The 19,321-nt window shown below is 43.0% G+C and overlaps 1 protein-coding gene across 3 annotated transcripts in view; it reads right to left on the minus strand.

Annotated features, from left to right (window-relative positions):
* Positions 1 to 622: 622 nt before the first annotated feature.
* Positions 623 to 19,321, minus strand: part of LOC117870589 (regucalcin-like) — a 36,116-nt gene continuing 17,417 nt past the window's right edge. For 2 of the 3 annotated variants that reach the window (XM_034757799.1, XM_034757791.1), the window contains 6 exons: positions 11,912 to 12,077; positions 9,985 to 10,167; positions 8,610 to 8,825; positions 6,770 to 6,901; positions 3,457 to 3,611; positions 623 to 1,484 (listed from right to left, as the gene is read on the minus strand). In XM_034757799.1, the coding sequence (XP_034613690.1) occupies positions 1,434 to 1,484; positions 3,457 to 3,611; positions 6,770 to 6,901; positions 8,610 to 8,825; positions 9,985 to 10,167; positions 11,912 to 12,074 (900 nt within the window). In that variant the 5' untranslated portion in view covers positions 12,075 to 12,077 and the 3' untranslated portion in view covers positions 623 to 1,433. Of the gene's footprint in view, positions 1,485 to 3,456; positions 3,612 to 6,769; positions 6,902 to 8,609; positions 8,826 to 9,984; positions 10,168 to 11,911; positions 12,078 to 16,489; positions 16,669 to 19,321 lie in introns of those variants that run through there. The other variant, XM_034757806.1, reaches the window with a different exon arrangement.

The raw sequence follows: 19,321 nt of genomic DNA on the forward strand, positions 1-19,321 counted from the left end.
AAGAAAGAAAATGGAATATGGGGGATGAAGGAACAGATACTAAGCAGTGGAGGAAAAGAGGTGCCACATCTGCAACAGGAGTGAAGGGAGGGAAAGAAGGTATAGCAAAAGCAAAGAAGAGTGTGTGTGTGTGTGTCTGTCTGTCTGTCTGTCGCCATCCATGGATGTGGAAAAATTGGAAACAGTCCAGCGGAGGACAACAAAAATTATTAGGGGGCTGAAGCACATGACTTATGAGGAGAGGCTGAGGGAACTGAGATTATTTAGTCTGCAGAAGAGAAGAATGAGGAGGGATTTGATAGCTGCTTTCAACTACCTGAAGGTGGGTTCCAAAGAGGATGGAGCTCGGCTGTTCTCAGTGGTGGCCGATGACAGAACAAGGAGTAATGGTCTCAAGTTGCAGTGGGGGAGATCTAGGTTGGATATTAGGAAACACTATTTCACTAGGACGGTGGTGAAGCACCGGAATGGGTTACCTAGGGAGGTGGTGGAATCTCCTTCCTTAGAGATTTATAAGGCCTGGCTTGACAAAGCCCTGGCTGGGATGATTTAGTTGGGGATTGGTCCTGCTTTGAGCGGGGTTTGAACTAGACGACCTCCTGAGGTCCCTTCCAACCCTGATATTCTATGATTCTATCCTCCTTCCCTCTCTCTCTACCAGAGAGATTATATAGAGCATCAGACAGCAATGTAATAGGTTAAGCCTATATCTCAAGGCCTGAGTGTATGCTGACTGTGTGTTCACATTCATACAGTGTTCCCAGGATCATTTGTGTTTCAAAAGAACTTTTTCAAAACACTTTGTAACATGATCACAGTTTATTTTCAACTGCACAGAATTTGGCCTCAACTAAAAAGACAAGACAGAAATAAAGACCGTGAAAGGACAAAAGGTTCAGTGGGGCAAAATAAATAACTAAAAATGGAGAAGTAGGACTGCCAAAAATAGACCCTTATGGGAAATCCAAAAGCAGAAGAACCGTCAGCACACTTGAAAAAGTAATGTAAATCGGAGCATATCTCATTACAATTACATCTTTGTAACATGAAAACATAAATCAAATTCTGCCTTCAGAACTACATAAGTAGGCCAGGGCAGAACTGGCCATAAGAATTTTTTTTTTTAAACTAGGAATGCTGGAGTAAATAATAAAGAAGGCTTATGCAAGATCATAAGAAATTTTACAAGCCTACACATTCTGAAAATCTGTTTTCGCTTCTAGGGTTACCTCATTTATCTGCTTCTGCTAAAATTCCACTCTGGTACCATGCTGTAGAACCAAACATGGAGAAGAAAAAATTAGTTCTAAGCTCCAAAAGGTGCATAGAAAAATATTCAGATAGATAGTTTTGCAATTCAGTGAACAGTTCCTGTTCAAAACTGCTCCTGCATGGGCCATACATTTATTTTGTTTGCTATAAATAGTTAATATTTAAGCAACGTATGAATATTGTGGGATTCCTTTCACACCCAGGCCCGTTATCTGTTTAAAAAGAAAAAGAAAAAAGGTCAATCTCTAATTGATTGCTTTGGAAGCATTCATATCTCACGCAATCAGAACACACATTATAATTTATTAACCTGCCCACATCCCTAAAAAACTCTACCCCCAAGTAGAGCTCACTATAATCTGAAAAGGGAGAAGAGCCACGTGACTCCATTAAGTTCAGGAGGGACTTTACAATTGCTAATAGTGATTGGCAGCAGTTCAAAACCCTAAGGTTGATTCCAGATCATAGAACACAATTCAGTAATTCTCCTGTTCTACAAACTATCTGTGTTAGGGTTTATATAGCCCCCATTACCATAGGGTCTGAGTGCCTCACAGTCTTTTTACTGTAATTATTCTCCCAACACCCCTGTGAGGTAGAAAAGTACCATCTCAGTTTTACAGTTGGAGAACTGAGGCACAGAGAGGCTAAGTGATTTGCTCCAAATCACACAGGAAGGTTGTGGTAGGGCAGGGAATTGAATCTGGGTTTCTGGTATCCCAGACTCATGTCCTAATCACTGGACTATCCTTCCAAAGTGTCTCTAGACTGATGATATACTTGTATTTTACCCACTGTAGCACAGTAACTACCCTTTCATTTCATGCTATTGTCGTTGTGGTGGTGCGTAAAGTACAGACACTGCGTCCCCACCTAGCATGGGTATACATAGCAGTGTAGATGGTGAGGCACTGCTTAGGTGAGCACAGTACAGACACGCCTGAATAGTAGGGTAAATATCCTATACCGCTCTCTACACATCCAAGCTGTGCCTCCCCATCTACACTGCTATTGTTAGCAGTGTAGTGTCCCGCTGCCAAAGACTTTCCTCTCCACAGTGAAAGGCTCTGACAGCGGAAGACAGGGCTGACCTTATGGGTGGGTGACATTGGTGACTGTCCAGCATGCTGTGATTGGGGGGTGGGAGGCACAGTGATCAAGAGGCATGGAACAGGGCAGGAGAAGAGTCTGGGATGCGAGCCCGTGGAAGGGAGCTCTGGGCAATGGTGGGGGAGGCAGTGGAGTCTGGGGACGATGAGCGGGAGCCTGGGGAAGCAGCAGGAGCCAGGAGTAATGAGGGTGCATGGTGGGGAGCCCAGGGAGGCAGCAGGGGCCAGAGGGGATGGATGGGGAGCACAAGGAGGCAGCAGGGGCCAGAGGGGATGGGTCAGGAGCCGGGGGAGGCAGCATGGGCCAGGGGCAATGGAGGAATGGACGGGGAGGCAGCGGGGGCTGGGGCACCAAAATACAAGTTCGCCCAGGGTGCCATTTTCCCTTAGGCTGGCCCTAGCAGGAGAAGGCTTTCCCTGCTGCCTTTCAGAGCCTTTCACTGCCATGTGTAGCTACACATCTCAGTGAATTTGGATGCAGCCTACCTTTTACTGTGGCACGTAGCTACATGTAACCTACATGCCACTGCAAGCATTGGCAAGGTCTAAGTGTTGACTCTGACTGCAATCTGTGAATTGTGTTCTATTCTCCCAGCAAATATTTTTTCAATACACCCAAAGGTGAAACAAAATGACCAACAAAGAGAGAGTAGTTTTGAATTCACTAGCTATAGCTAGAAATGTAATAATTAATTAGCTGAAACATGTCACTCACTTGTAAGGGAGTAAACAAACATTTCTTAATATGTTTTTGCCCTGCTGTCATTGGGTTTTAATAAAAAAGTTTTAGTTGTCTTATAAAAATGTAGCTACCCTGGGACTATTCAAAATGAGAGAACATACATAATTTATGACAGTACAATAGAAAAAAAGAGTGATGTTTGCAAAACTGATACAACATATAAAAAGAAGTAAGGGCCAAAAGGTTGAACAAAACTATAAAGGATATGAAAGTCCAGAACCATGAGGATCACAGCTGCATTTAAATCTGGGGGCAGAGGTGCCAGATTTGAACCAGCACTAACCAACCTAGAATGTTTAAATCTTTTTACTGAAAGAAACAAAATCCAATCACCTTGAAAATCTCCCCTGCCCGAGGTTCCTTTGCCAAAGCTGCCTTGTCTAGCCCATCATAGGCAGAAGTCACATACATTTCTGAATAATCTTTTCCACCAAAGCAGCAGGAGGTGATCCTTGAAGCAGGCAGCTTCACAGTCTGGATTCTTTTTCCTGGAGGAAAATATATTTACTTACTTTAAACTTTCTGGGGAAAATGTAACATGTAATTTGTTGTTAACCAACTGGACAGCCAGTACTGTGATTGTCAGACTGAGCCTTTTACAATATGAATATAGTGTTTCCCCATCAGAAAGAAGCAGTTTCCGTAAGGACAGTCTATGGGGAAATGTGCTCAATTGATTCGACGGCACCATCTCTTACATTTTACTTTTAGCAAAGCTTCTGTCTTCTGTCTCCACACTGCTCCATTTCCTTTTTCACGTGCAGGCAATACTACGGTGTGTGAGGCAGTGAGATCAGAAACAGACAGGCCATGTGTTGACTGAAGCACTAGTCTTGAAACAGCATATCATGAAGGTGTTTCAGCACTGAAGAGACTCTTAAATCAATTGCAAGTTTAAAAAGCAAACATAAGGGACTGTACCATAGAGTACCCAAACCTAGATACTTTGGGTCAAATTCAGCTGCCCTGGACCAGCTATGGGGTTTTTATCCCTGTGTAGACATGCCCATAGAGAAACAGAGTTATATGGCAAGTAATCAAACACATATGGAATCAGAATTCTCAGCTGGTGTAAATCAATATAGCTCCCAGAAGTCAATGGAGCTGTGCCAATTTACACCAGCTGAGGGCTTGATCCCAAGATGTTTAACTCATAGTTAAAGCCTCAGTGTCCAATTAGCAGTGATAGTACCTCTACCCCGATATAACACGGGTTCGCATACAACGCTGTAAAGCAGTGCTCCAGCTTCCAGCCGGGGCACTCTGCTTCCCGCTGCCGGTGAGTGCGGGGAGGATCGGGAAAGGATGCCCCCCGGTACTCACCAGTGGCAGGAAGTGGAGCGCCGCAGCTGGGAGCTGGCGGAGTGGAGCGGGCTGGGGCCGGGCTGCTCCGCTTCCCGCCGCTGAGTGCCTGTCAGGGGGCAGGGGGTGTGGATAGGGGCCAGGGGAGCAGAGGGGTTGGGTAAGGGGGTGGGGTCCTGGGGGTGATTAGGGATGGGGGTCTCTGGAGGGGGCGGTCAGGGGACAAGGAGCAGGGGGGCCAAAGCAAGTTCGATATAACGCAGTCTCACCTATAGCGCGGTAAGATTTTTTGGCTCCGGAGGACCGTGTTATATTGGGGTAGATGTGTACTATTATTTATTAAGTGCTGGCAATGTTCTTAGCTCTTGACAATGCACAAGGGCCCAGATCCACAAAGATATTTAGATTCCTAAAGTCCAGTGATTTCCAAGATGGCTACAGTCCCCCTAGTACCTTCAACAGTTTACCATCTAATAAGCAGAAGGAAGACAGGATTGTTCAGGCCTGGAAAAAGTGTAACTAAGACTTTTTTATTTAAGGTTTGATTTTATTCCCTTCCTGTGAGTTTTTAGGAGGGACTTGGAATGTGAGGAGACAGGAGAGTGGTGGATTGTGCCAGAGTAACAAACAGTAATTGTGCGTGACAGAAAGGAAGCATTCATCCCAAACTTCAGTTCATGCAGATGATCTCTTCAAATCTCTTGGGTGCAGCAACACCAAGCATTCCAAACTCTTCAGAATATCCCACCAACCTCAGCTTCTCAATTCTAAACTTGTCTTTCATGGAGCCAAGCTTCATTTTTACCTTTTCAACCTGCTTCATGATTTCAGCATTTTGTCATGGTTTTTGGACGCCATCACAAAACCTTTGTGCCATTATCCAGATAATGAAGGTTCAATTTCCAAAATTTCTCATTTAAAGCAAAATTTTACAAACTCCAATTGCTTTGGTCCTAATTCAACAAGGTACTTAAGTACATACTTAACTTGAAGCACATACATGAGAGCTTTGCTAATTCATGGCCTTTATCCAGTTCCCCATCTTCTTCTGCAATCACACCCAACATTCATTGTTTGCAAACTGAAAATACAGCATTGTATCCATGGCACGACTGAACTTGGGCTGGAAGGACTACCATTGAATGATTCCACATTTTACTTGTTATTATTCATTCTTACTATTCATTATTTGTATTGTCATAGCATCTAGACGCCCCAACCATGGACCAGGACCCCATTGTACTAGGTGCTGTACAAACACAGAACAATCCCTCCCACAAAAAGCTTACATCAATATAAGAACTTAAGAATGGCCGCACTGGTTCGGATCAATTGTCCATCTAGCCTACTATCCTGTCTTCTGACAGTGGCCAGTGCCAGATGCTTCAGAGGGAATGAACAGAACAGGGCCTGTCATCCCATCTTCTGGCAGTCAGGTTTAGGGGCCCCCTTAGCGTGGGGTTATATCCCTGACCATCTGGATTAATAGCCACTGATGGGTCTATCCTCCAAGAACATATCTAATTCTTTTTGAACCTAGTTATACTTTTGGCCTTCACAACATCCCCTGGCAATGAGTTCCACAGGTTGATGTGCGTTGTGTGAAGAAATACTTCCTTTTGTTTGTTTTAAACCTGATGTCTATTAATTTCATCAGGTGACTCCTGTTCTTGTGCTATATGAAGGGATAAATAACACTTCCATATTCACTTTCTCCAAACCATTAATGATTTTATAGACCTCTCTCCTATCCCCTCTCAGTCTTCTCTTTTCCAAGCTGAAAGGTCCCAGTCTTTTTAATGTCTCCTCCAATGGAAGCGGTTCCATACCCCTAATAATTTTTTTTGCCCTTCTCTGTACCTCTTCTAATTCAAATATATCTTTTTTGAGATGAGGTAACCAGAACTGCATGTAGTATAAGACAAGAGACAACAGATGGAGACAAACAGAGCTGGGAGTACAAGGAAACAATGAGACACTATTGGTCAGCATGATAGGCTATGGACTCAGCACTTCAGCAGTCTAACTGTTGCCAATTTTTTTTGTAGGCATTATGGCAAAGGAGAATTTTAAGGAGGGATTCGACGGAGGATAATGAGTTAGATTTGTGGATGTTGACAGGTTGATTATGAGTTTATGGTTGTTGCCATTTTCTTGTGCCTACTCCCCAGGGGAAGTGATCTGTTATCAGAATAGGCCACAAACAGAACACTTAATACAAAATAAGCCAACCCCAATAGAACAGAGGGAGCCTGCCTCAAGCAATGCATGTGGCACAGGTGATTGCCATCCTGAAATTGGGTTATTTAATACAGAATTCCAGCTCACCTTTGTGAGGGCTTACCTGTCTCAGGATCTATACGGATCACTCTCCCTCCATCAATACAGGCCACCCAAAGTTTCCCTTCTGCGTCAATACACATTCCATCAGGCATTTGTTCCTCCTTTTCTAATTGGTACAAAACTTTACAGCAGGCTGTGGAAGGAATTATGAAGTCAACACTGAATGTGATAGGTTAGCTATACCATTGTGATAGCTTCACTGTACCATATGCTAATTTAACAAATGCATTTAACATCTTCCACAGTCTCCTAAATGCTCTTACAAACAAAGCAACTCATTTTTGTGATGAAGGCAGACATCAAAATTTGATTTGCACATGTGCCTAGAGATGGCTGATGGGGCACAGTTAGTCTGATAAAAATAAACAGCCATTAGAACTGTTGTCTGAGGCTATACTGAATTCAGATGCCTATGCTTTTACCAAGCATGGAGTACAGATCTTTGCTGTTGAAGAATTTGTTCTATCCATATTGCTCAACGTATGAGCCCTAGGCCAGTTTATGACTATCACAAGCACAATGACTTTATTTTAGGTACTCACCACTGATCTCTGCCTGTGTGTTTTTTTTCATATTCAAATCACAGAACTACTTAATTTAAATGTAGTTAATACATAATCTCTCCCAGACAAAGACCAAGAAGCCACTTTAACACAAAGAGAGACTGGCTTCTTGTTGACCAGCTATAAACTCATTATTTAATTGGGCTTTGGACACCAAGGACATGATGGTCAAACTAGACACAGAGATAGATTTACATGCTTAAACCACAATCCAGTGTGGTGTTCTGTGCAGACTGCTATGCCCACATGGAGTCCCATTGACCCAGTGAAGTCATTGGGGCTCTTCCCAGGTGCAGCAGTATACCTGTTTGGATTATAATGTAAGATCAGGACCCTAGTTTGCAGCCATAATGGACATTTGCCGGTATAAAACCAGGGTGAAAGGAGATTCAGACTCACAGTGCTTTCATATTTTGGAAAGATAGGTGTCATGAAAAAATCTTCTCACCAGAAATTTATAAAAATAGGCAGAGGAAATCTACCTAGTTGTATTCCACTTCTAAATACTTCATTTATACATGCATAAAGTCTGCACAGACTAGTGTACAAAGGGAACCAATTCAGTCATTTGAATCACAATTGACATGACAATAATTAGTCTCAGTTGAATTGCTGCTATGTGAGATGGGCCAAAAAAAAGTTTCATTGAACGTTTGTTCAAGTTTTTAAATGAATTTGGGTCAGTTGTACTCACACTCCAGTCTCCTTTCTGCAAAGACTGTAGTAAGCAAGGAATATTTGCCCAAGCCATGGATTTTACATGAATGCTACAGAACATTTGTGGAGAACTGTAAATTTATACTTGTGAGCATTCCTACTGGAAACCTGATTTTAAAAATATGCTTCTGTAATCAGGGAAGAGAAACATATGGTATGATCTTTTATGAGAGTTAATAGAAAGTGTACCAGTAGATGGCACTCAAGAATATGTAGCATTGTTTATGGGTTTTGTAGGATCGATACAATTCATTGTGATTGTGCACTGCAAACAGCTTCCTTTGTGCAACTCTTAACGTCAGCTCTTAACTTGACCTAGCTGTCCAATCAAAACAGATTCTGAATTCTCACAATGAACTGTTCATGAACAAGCTAGAATCCAAGAAATGTTCACCAAATAATTTTGTGTCATAGATTGTGAATTTCTTTTTCTATTGACAATTTGTGAACAGAAAAATTTATAATTTGTCATCTACTTCACTGACAATTACATACCCAGCTCTTGCTGAAGGAAATCAAACTACATTGATTTAAAAACTGATTTAAGAAAAGCATCTATACCGATTTTTCCTGTGTGCACATCATAGTCAAAAGCATGGACAGCATACGCCAGACTATCAATATGAAAGAAGGTTCTGTGATCCAGTGACCAATCCAATCCATTAGAGATGTCCACCTGGTCTAACTGCTTCACTACAGAATAATCAGGAAAGAGCGTGTAGAGGGCACCTTGGCATCTGGCTCGCACACCAGGTTCTGTCTCCTCAGCCATGGTACCTAAAAGGATAATGGGATCAATCATTGGAAAGTACAGCAGCCTGGAGAATCTTTACACCCTGGTAACTACAATAATGACCTCCTCATGTTCTCCTTGGGGTATATACTTTTATTACTTAAAGGGACTCTGAACTTAAAATGCATATACTGTAAACGTATTGTTACCTAGGTTATTAATAAAGACTTAGAACAACAGAAGTGAAAGATTTTTGTAAATTGGATTTACATGTCACCATTAAAGTTGTTTCACTTGTTTACTTTTTGCATGTCTCTACTGGAAAAATGAAAGTGAAGCCAGTTTCACTGTTTGCTTGAGGTTTTGGTGGTGGTGTGCTGTGGATTTTTTTTTTTTTTTTTTTACAGTCACTTTCAAGTTGCTGTAATAATTGAGTTTTTAATGCCCATGGGGAATATTTAAGTTTTGTTTTTAATTTGTGGAAATCGTTCTATTGGTCTTAAATTTTATAAAAGCTTGTTTTACAATATTTGAGCCAACTTTTAAGTTGGGATTGTCCACTCATCACATACAGATATGAACAGCATATATAGAAAAATAATATTTCTCTTTCATTTTTCTAACTTTAGGCTGCTGCAAGACTAGGAAATAAGAATAAAGTTAACACCACATCAACCCTTAATATGGTAAACTCCAGTCTGAAATTAGAATAACTATTGTTGGTAAATATTGAATAATAAACTGACAGACTATAGTTGACATAACACATTTGGACCTGTTTCTGGAACCACTGCCAAGCATAGAAATTACTGTCACAACTCTGTGGATCTGCTCCCAGTAGTAACTGCTGTGTTTGGTAGCAAGTGTTTGTAGAATCAGGCCTTTAATTTGAATCTATAAAGTAAATCTGAGTGTGGGGGCAGGGGGGGTGAATGCGTGAAATCCTGTCTGCCCCTGCAACATCCAGGACAGCCTCACTTTAGACTGTGAGTCCCTCCTCCTGACCTGTCTCACAATCAGAGGCATCCAAACACCACTTTCTGAGTCCATGCTTCTGCATTAATAGAAGTACCAATTCTCACACACTTCACCTATTGCTGAGTTAAGCTCAGCTGAAGAATCAAGTTCCCAGAGAATAAAAGTACAATACACATTAGAAATAGGCCTACTTCATTGAGAGTGAAAATCCTGCCAGAAACATACCAGCAAAAAATCTCCCCTTTGGATCCACTTTCCCATCATTGAACCTGTTGTTTGGTTTATCCTGTTCAAGTTCTGCAATAGTGGTTACTGACTCCATTTCCCAGTTTAAAAAGGCAAATCTGGTTCCCAAGGCAATGACATAACCCCCACACTTTCGAAGGGCCACCGAGCCAACGCGAGCATCTGCAAACAAGAGAGAGAGGGGGAACGGGAGAAATTCAGTGAGTGTCAGATCATGTTATATCATAGGCTCTATATCCAGTTTGACATCACCGTCTCACTAGATGTGCAGTGCCATCATAGCTGAGATCAGTAACTGGATGGAGAAAAACTGGTTGAAGCTGAATCCAGGAAAGACTGAGATAATGTGAGTAGGAGAAGTGAAGCACTCTGAAGAACGTACCACATCTATAACATTACCTTCCATTCAGATCATTAACATAGCTTGTAGTCTTAGTGTTCTCCTAGGCTCCTCACTACTTCTAAACACTCAAGCACCCAGAGCCAAGAAAAAAATCCATTTCATCTACCACTTCTGGGAAAACTGTGCCCTTTCGTGTTGACTTTGGACTTAGATACAGTGATCCATGCATTTCGAACCGCCACCTTGATAACTATAATTCTCTGTCTTGTTGACTTGGGCCACCTCTTACTAAACAATTGATTGTAGGAATGCAGTTCACTGGTCTCAATAGAAAGTAAAAGGATGGCATGAAATACTATAAACTACTTGTGACTCTGTATAGGAAGAAAGATCACCATATGTACAGTAAGATAACATCACTGATGTAGCATCACTGTTGCACAATTGCGATAAATCTTATGCAAACAAAGTTATCCTGTTTATATTTATTATCATCGTGTATGAAATTATGGATCTTTGCTGTGTGTTTGTATCTTGAACATGTTGTGTTCCTAGGTAACACCCACAGGACAGATTTACATCAAGACCAGCCATGGTTGATGGGCCATTAAAAAGAATCAGCTCTTCCAGTGGGCATCTCCTGAGGATGCCTCCGAGAGCATGTAGACAATGGATGCCTCATGACTCAGCAAGGGCACATAGAACATGTGATCCCTGACTCCATGTTTGAGACAGGAACTTTCCATACCCATGGGTTGGAGGGGGGAAGGAGGTTATCAATGGGAGAGTGTGACATCATCGCCTTGCTTCTTTCCTGCGCCACATCTCTGAATTATGATTTCTAACAAAGAAGAGCTTTGAACAATGGACTGAGGACCCCAATATTTGAGATGAAACAGAGATTCATTACAAACTGGCAGATTTAACATCACTGCTATTATCCTGATCTACAAACTCTGAAATCAACTGTAATGGATATGATTCATTATAACCTCTTAATTACGCTCTTCCTTTTTATATATATATATACCTTTAGTTTTTAGTAACTAAAGGATTGGCTACCAGCATGGTTTGGGGGTAAGATCTGAAGTATATTTTGACCTGGGGTATGTGTCTGGTTCCTTGGAATGAGAAAAATCTAATAGATGTGATTCTGATTTTAATAATCATTTATCACAGAACTCTGGTTTGTCTGGATGGTGTATGAGGGGCGAGAGGGCCTGAATGGGACTGTCTGTGGCTACATAACAACTAGTATAGCAGTTTGGAAGTACACATTTGTGAAACCTTATGATAGACTATACTGCCAGTTTGGGGAACATGCCCTGTTTTATGGCAGTCTGACCTGAGATTGGCGTTCTTAGCTGTGTACCATACTAGGTAGCATGACACTACTAACTAACTGACAAACTACTAACCTGGGACTGACGTGGCTACAGCTCCACTGCATACAAATGACTATCAGCAGAGATAGATCAACTATAACACAGGGGAAAAAACAACCTAAAAAACCAGAAACAAAGTAGCAAACAAGTTTTAAGACTTAGCGTGGCACTGTCTTACCCACAGACACACTGTGCACTTCATTGGTGACTGAGTTCCAGCGGCAAACTTTCTGTGAATTAATATCCACATATACAAGTGCATTTTCCCTTTCTTCCCATACTGGGCACTCTCCCATCCTGTTCTTCTCCTTCACAACAGACTCAATCTTAATAGAACACATGGCCTGAAAGGAGGAGAGCAAAAGATGAACCACATGAAAAATTCATTTTAACAAAAGAAGGCTTATTGTATTGAATTTTTATAGAAACATCATATTTAGAGCAGGAATTAGGGAACTATATGGTCCCATGGATGCCACATAGGATTAGTGAATATTTGGGGAATCCAGTACATCTAGTCTCTGGTACTTATATGGGTCCCATTATTATCTGATCTTAGCACCTCACAATCTAGGACTCGAATATTGAGACTTACAGTGTGAGGATCCCAGATTTATAAAACTGGACAAATTACCTTACACTAAAACTTGATAAAAACTCAAGGTGATATTTTCAAGCCTCGTATTTGCTAAGCAGGCTTCTGGAAAGAGAAAGGGAAAATAGGGAATAAACAAAAAAAGGGGCGGGGGGAAGCCAAACATGAAAAAGAACTAAACTTTATAGTTAAACTAGGTGGGTGAGGCAATATCTTTTACTGGACCAACATCTGTTGGAGAGAGAGACAAGTTTTTGACCTTACACAGAGCTCGAAAGCTTGTCTCTCTCACCAACAGAAGTTGGTCCAGTAAAATATGTTACCTCACCCACCTTGTCTCTCTACTATCCTGGGACCAACATAACTACAGCTACACTGCATACAAACTTTATCATTAACATTCATTTTTCTACATGTATTTTCTGATGTTTCCCTGGAGTAATCCCTCCTTCCCCCAAATTCTAGGACATGGGTTTAATATTTTTGTAATGTTGCCAAGTGTTAATTCATACCGGGGATGTAATTGTAGTGTAGGAGTCGGGGGAGCGGTGTTTAAAAGGTAATAGGTAAAAATAGTATTTCAAGAACATAAGATCCCCTCTCATTAATATATGTGTGTGTGTGTGTGTATATATATATATATTAATGAGAGGGATTTTATATATGCACCCACCTTATAGTAGCTCCATCTATCCACCAGTAGCTGAAAGCCTGTGCTACCACATAGGTGTAATATGTAAAGTCATGTGGTAAAAAAGCCAAAAATGGCTAAGAACTTAAAAGAGGGATGGTAGCAGACTGTGAAACCCAGCGATGATCAGCGACGGCTCCAGGCACCAGCGCTCCAAGCGCATGCCTGGGGTGGCAAGCCGCAGGAGGCGCCCTGCTGGTCCCTGTGAGGGTGGCAGTCAGGCAGCCTTCGGCGGCTTGCCTGCGGGAGGTCCGCCAATCCCGCGGATTCGGCGGCAATTTGGCGGCAGGTACGCCGAAGCCGCGGGACCAGCAGACCTCCCACAGGCAAGCCGCCGAAGGCAGCCTGCCTGCCGTGCTTGGGGCGGCAAAAAAGCTAGAGCCGCCCCGGCAATGATTCAACCTGATGATATTCTGAACAAGAAGAGCTCTCAACCATGCTTATAGCTGTTTACCTTGCTTCACACTGACACAACAGACATTTAGGCTTCAGAGTGATGTTTGGGGTTATTGTGTGTACTGGATGTGTGGGTAGTTGTGTTGATTTGGGACTAGGAAGGTTGTGCTGGGAGATTTGTTTTGATTTGTGCAGGTGGCCAATGAGGGTTGTGCACTACCGTGAGGGGTTCTGTGTGTTTGGGGTTATTGTGTATGCTGGCTGTGTTGCTGTCTGGGTGATTGTGTTGATTTGTGTCTGGGGTGGTTGGTTGTGCTGGGAGATTGTGTGGGTGGCAAATGAGTGTATTGTGGTGAGGGGCTGTGTGTGTTTGGCATTATTATGTATGCTGATTGTATTGATTCGTTTTTAGAGGGAGTTGTGCTGGGAGATTTCTGTTTATTTGTGTAGATGGTGAATAAGGGGTGTGTGCTGCAGTGAGAGGCTGTGTGTGTTTGGGGTTATTGTGTGTGCTGGTTGTGTGGTTTGGAAGAACTATGGCAGTGGGGCCAAGTAATCCGCCATTTTGTAGTCTCCCTCATACAACCAATTAAATTGTTGCATGCAAATTAGCTACAGAGTAAGGATGGTGATTGGCTGAGTAACCTCTGATCCCACAGTGGTCTAGGCTTTTGGCATGGCACAGATACATGCCTTGATGTTGCACAGGTGCAATTTGTAAAGCTGAAAAGTATGAAAATTTTAAAATTGGACAGTAACAGACTGTGAAACCCAGTGATGACTGAACCTGGTGATATTCTGAACAAAAAGAACTCTCAAGTATGCTTGTAGCTGTTTCTATCACTTCACACTGACACAACAGACATTCCAGGCTTCAGAGTGACATGCAGTGCTTGACTTTGCAACCTGAATAAGGTTCTTGTAACATATTTTGTGTTTGTAATTTCCTAGCTTTTTAAAAAAGCACACATTAAAAAATGAAGCTCCATTGTGTGGTATCATAGTGACTGGAGCTGGGCAGAGAATGTTTTGCAGTGGATTTTGAAACTTGGTCTTGTTCCAATTCAGAAAAGTTTGACATTCTCTGTGAAAATGGAATTACTGTTCTCCTCCCAGCTCTACTGGGAGCCTGGACTCTGGGGCAGTTTGTAAGCCACAAGAGCCTCAACTCTGAGAGAGCCCACTTGGCAGACTGTCCTGGAGCTGCGGATCCTGGAGGCCTGTGCTGCCAAGAATTCTCGAGCCTGGGAGCTAGGGCTCTCAGGGCTTCCAGGCTCTCGGCTCCCCTTCAGCCCACCTGATGGCCTGATGAGGCACTGGGAACTTGAAAGCCGGGGTGCTCCAGCAGTTTGCCAGGCAGGCTGCCGTGTCAGGGGGGAGAGCTGGCAGAAAACCAGGCAGGATTCTTCTGTCAGAAGCCTGCTCAGTTTCCAGTGTAATTTCATCAAAATCAACATGGTCCCACAGAACATTTCGATTGTGACCAATCAGCAAAACCCAATGAAAAAATGTTTCATCAAAAAAAATGTGACCAGCTCTAATACTAACACCCACATAATTCATCAGCCAGGTTTGAACCTTTAGATCCACTGCCCAGACCTCTGCCACTTCAGCTAACAGGTTAAGGGAAAGTAGTTGTAGGTTGTCATCCTCTATGTGGACCTGCAGTAGAGGGGAATGGGACACTTTGCCAGTGTTTTCACAGATATTTGCTGACAGCAGAGGAATGGGGGCCCTCAGGGACCTTGGGTTCCATTACAAGCTCTGGAGGGGAGTACTGTCTAAGGGTCTCTTTTGTCTATTCCCACCCAAAATTGATCCCTTCTGCCCTGTCCCCTCCAACCAGTCCCTCTCATGTCTCTTTCCCATTCCAGGATCCTTGTCTCAGTCTCATTCTTCTGCCTATCCAGTCCCAGCCTCCACTCCTCAGTTTTCTTTCTCATCCCATTCCCGGTCTCCTTTCCCAGCCAGTCCTAGTCTCCCTCTGAGCTCACTGTCCAAGTCCCAGTTTGCCCCACACTCTCATTCTCTCACCACCAACCATTGGTTGTGAGTGACTCCTGCATTTGAAGAGGCTGTGCATGAGCGCTGGAAGCTCCCTAGAAGTGGGGGGATGGGGCACAAGTTCCCGAACAGTGGCCTGCCCCATTCAGCCTCCTCCCCCTGAAGCCCCATCCATGCTCCACCCAAGGCCCCACTCCTGCTTAGCCCTCACCCCAGAGGCTCACCCACACACTCCACTCGGGCCTCTCCACCCCCTCTCCTGAGGCCTCCCCCCACCCACCGCTCACTCCTCGGAGGTGCAAGCAGCTGGCAGGGGGTCCTCAGTGGAAGAGGCGGTGCAGGGGAGGGAAGAGGCACCACACAAGCAGGGCCACGGGGAAGAGGATGAGTGGGAGCAGGGCCTCAGGGCTTAGCACAGGAAGGGCCCTGGCTCAGGCACTCTTTCGGTGGCAGTGATCCAAAAGCAGCAGACTGGCACACCTCCAAAGGGATGTGCACCGCATCCTGTTTGGGGAGGCGTAGCCTCTTATACCCGCTACCCACGCTCCCAACTCTTTGTTCCCAGTCTCTTTGCCCAGCCACTTCAGTTCCCCCCTCCTGGCTCTTCATCCCATGTCTCTCCTCCCACACTAGCTCCCAGTCCTAGTCTCTCACCCTGGGCTGCTCATCCAATATCAGTCTCCCCTCTCAAACTCTCCCAGGCTCTTTGACTCCAGCTACCCTTTCCCTGGCCCTTGTTCCCGTCTCTTGGCCTAACCAATCCCAGATTTTCCTCCTTCCTGGGCTGCAATTCCATTCTCCCTGCTGAACCAGTCCCAGCCTCCTCTAACTCCTGACTCCTATTCCCAGTCTCCACTCTCTCCCAGTCCCAGTCTCCTTGCCCAGCCAATCCCAGTTTCCATCACCCACACCAAGATTTTTCCAAGGCTTATAAACTTGGTCACGCTGGAGTGTTTTCTCACAGGGATAGCATCCGAGACACAAAACCCACCACTGTTCCAACAGCTAAAGCTAGTTTAGAAAAGATCACCAACATTTTTTAATATGGACACAACTTATTTTTCCCTAACCTCATTCTAAGAAATGGCTGAACCGTTTTGACAGAAAATTTTCAACGAAGTTCCACCTGAAGCAAACATTCAGTATGGAAAATTTCAGCCTGAATGGTTGAAGTTGGCAAAGTTGTAAGCAACTGAAAATAGGGTGAGAAGTGTCAGGGAAACTGTTCTGCAGGGTTCCAGCGACTTCTGAAACAGAAGACAGTGAATGCCACTAAAGGTCTCACAAACTAAAAGGATACTTCCCAATTCCTATACACTACACTCTTCTAGCAGGTATTTCCAATCTCCCCCACCCATTGGCCTACTATGATCCTCTCCCTTCATAATAAAAGGTGGAGACTCAGTGCTCCCATCCCACTGTGACAAACAAACTGACTTTTTGCTCCAGCTGACAAAACCTTCCTGAACTCCCTTGCCTCCCAGTAGTGACATCCCCAGCTCTGCTACCTGTGCTGTGGTAGTCTGGTTGGGTTCATCTACACAGCCCCTGGAAGCAAATCTGCCAGCCTGGGTCAACAGACTCGGGCTCATGCTACCACTCTAAAAATAGTTGTGTAGATGTTCTGGTGCAGGCTGTACTTGGGTTCTGAAGCCTATGGAGAGGGGTGGGCTTCAGAGCCCAAGCTCCAGTTAAAGCCACAACTTCAAAGCGCTGTCTACAGAGGTATTTTTAGAGCACTAGCAGAAGCCCAATCTGTCAACTGCAGCTGGGAGGCTTGCTGCAGTAGGCTGTGTAGACCTAGAGGTCTCCACACATCTAATTTTCCAAAGGGTTTCACATTTAACATGCCTAGTCTTAGTTTGTAAGATCTATGGGCAGGAATTATGGGGGAGATTCTCAAAAGCACAAACAGCAATTAGGTGCCTAATGATCATAGAAAGTCATTTGTGTTTTTGAAAGTCTCCCCCTTCATGTCTTCCTCTGTGTTTTGTACAGCATGCCACAGACATTATTTACTAAATCCCTCATATGGATCACGCCTGAGGTGAATGATCAGGAAAGTTAACATTCCAAAGAGAAACCAGTGAACCCTAACATACTTTCATGAAAATAACAACATCTGGTTCACTTTTTATGAAGGCATTATACATAATTATATGGACATTTTGGTCTCTTGACATCATGCCTCAGCCACTTTCAGAGCAGACGTGGCCAACATGTATCATCAAAATCCTTTGCATATTGAAACATCTTGAACTTACCATTGCTTTGAGGAGGCAAGAAGTATATCTGATTAGGAACTAAAAGCCAAATGATATCAAAACATCCATTCTGATGTAAAAAAGAAACTGTATAATTAAAAATCTCTTTCCAAGAGTTCTCTTAAAATAGTATTTCTGAATTTTAAATATTGTGTGTCTTTAAAAATCATTGTTGAAGCAAAATTTGTGGCTTCAGTAGGTATTAGATATATCCAAAGAATCTACTATTAACCACTGGCTTCTAAGTGTGCTTTTTCCATCTCTCTTTCTCACACACACACACACTCTCAATTTCAAATTCAGATTGAAATCTTGAACAAGGCAACTGCTGACTCTTTAAGTTTCTGTCCAATTGAACCATAGTCTGTGAAAGATAATTAAGTAATTTTGGGAACACACACAATTTAAATAACACTGCAATTTTAACACAGACAAAAAGGCAGAATAGTCAAACCAAGCTATGGGGCACAAAGAGGAAATGTGATACTATTCATCTAATAAGGACTAATTAAAGAACACAGCTCCGGCAGATGAACCCAAGGACTGGGTTGGTGTCTTCTTTCCTATGCTGACCCAGTAAAACTGTCAGCAATTTCAGAGATTAAAAATGTGTAATAGTTGATGTTATCTATACATAGCAGTTAGCTATTTACATTTTCTGTGCAGTCAGCAGTCACATGCATGATGAGGCATGAAACAAGGCCCTGAAAATGGTCTGTTTCATATTGCCAGCAGCAGCAGGACAACCTGAGAGGTAGAAAAGTCTTGCTCAACATTTTTCTCTGAGTTGTCATTGGGAGCAGAGGAGGAAAATCCAGATATTTCACCATTCACGTTCCCCAATGACTAGCCCAGACTTTTTAAATTTAGAGACAAATGACTAGAGGGAAAAAATGAGGGGAAAAGGGATTTTGTAGTACAATGTCACGTAAGATCTCAAGGAAGGATAGTTTTGTGCTTAAGATACTGGGTTCTTTAAAATGGTGGTTAAAAAGCCATGTCTACACTATAAACACTTAGCCAGCACAGCTATACTGGCAGACCCCCTTGTTTAGCATATGTCAACAGAAGGAGTTTGTCTGTCAGCATAACACTGAATGTTGTATATGTTCCATATGTTTTATGGAAATATGCTTATGAGTGTGAATATGATGTAACTGGAATATGCTTTATGCAAAAGATCTCTTGTAAGGTATCATAACAAAGGTTATAACCTACTGAATATATTCCTCCTATTTGTATGCATGTATCATTCTTGTATCTGAAACTAGAAATACGAAGTATAACTCTGAAGTCCTATTGTAATTATGCAAAGTGTGGGCCATTAATGATGGTTTAGAATCTTGATGGCTCCACTGACTAGGACAATTGGTTGTAAATGGTTTATTTACCTGCAAACTTTCTTGTGTATATGTGGGCCAGCCCAGGAAGAATGGAGACTAGGAGTCTAACAGCGACATGTGACCATGTCACATGATACTGGAATCCATCTTAATCCTTGTACTTTTCCATTGATGAGGCGGGGTGGGGATAGGGACAAACAAAATATTCCCACCTTGTGCTAAAGCTATAAAAGGGGGTGGACCAGGGCAAAGGGGGCTGCCAATCATGAGAAAACTCCTGCTTACCACCTGAGAT

The sequence above is a fragment of the Trachemys scripta genome, chromosome 1, assembly GCF_013100865.1.
Source record: "Trachemys scripta elegans isolate TJP31775 chromosome 1, CAS_Tse_1.0, whole genome shotgun sequence".
In the NCBI taxonomy this organism is placed as follows: Eukaryota; Metazoa; Chordata; order Testudines; family Emydidae; genus Trachemys; species Trachemys scripta.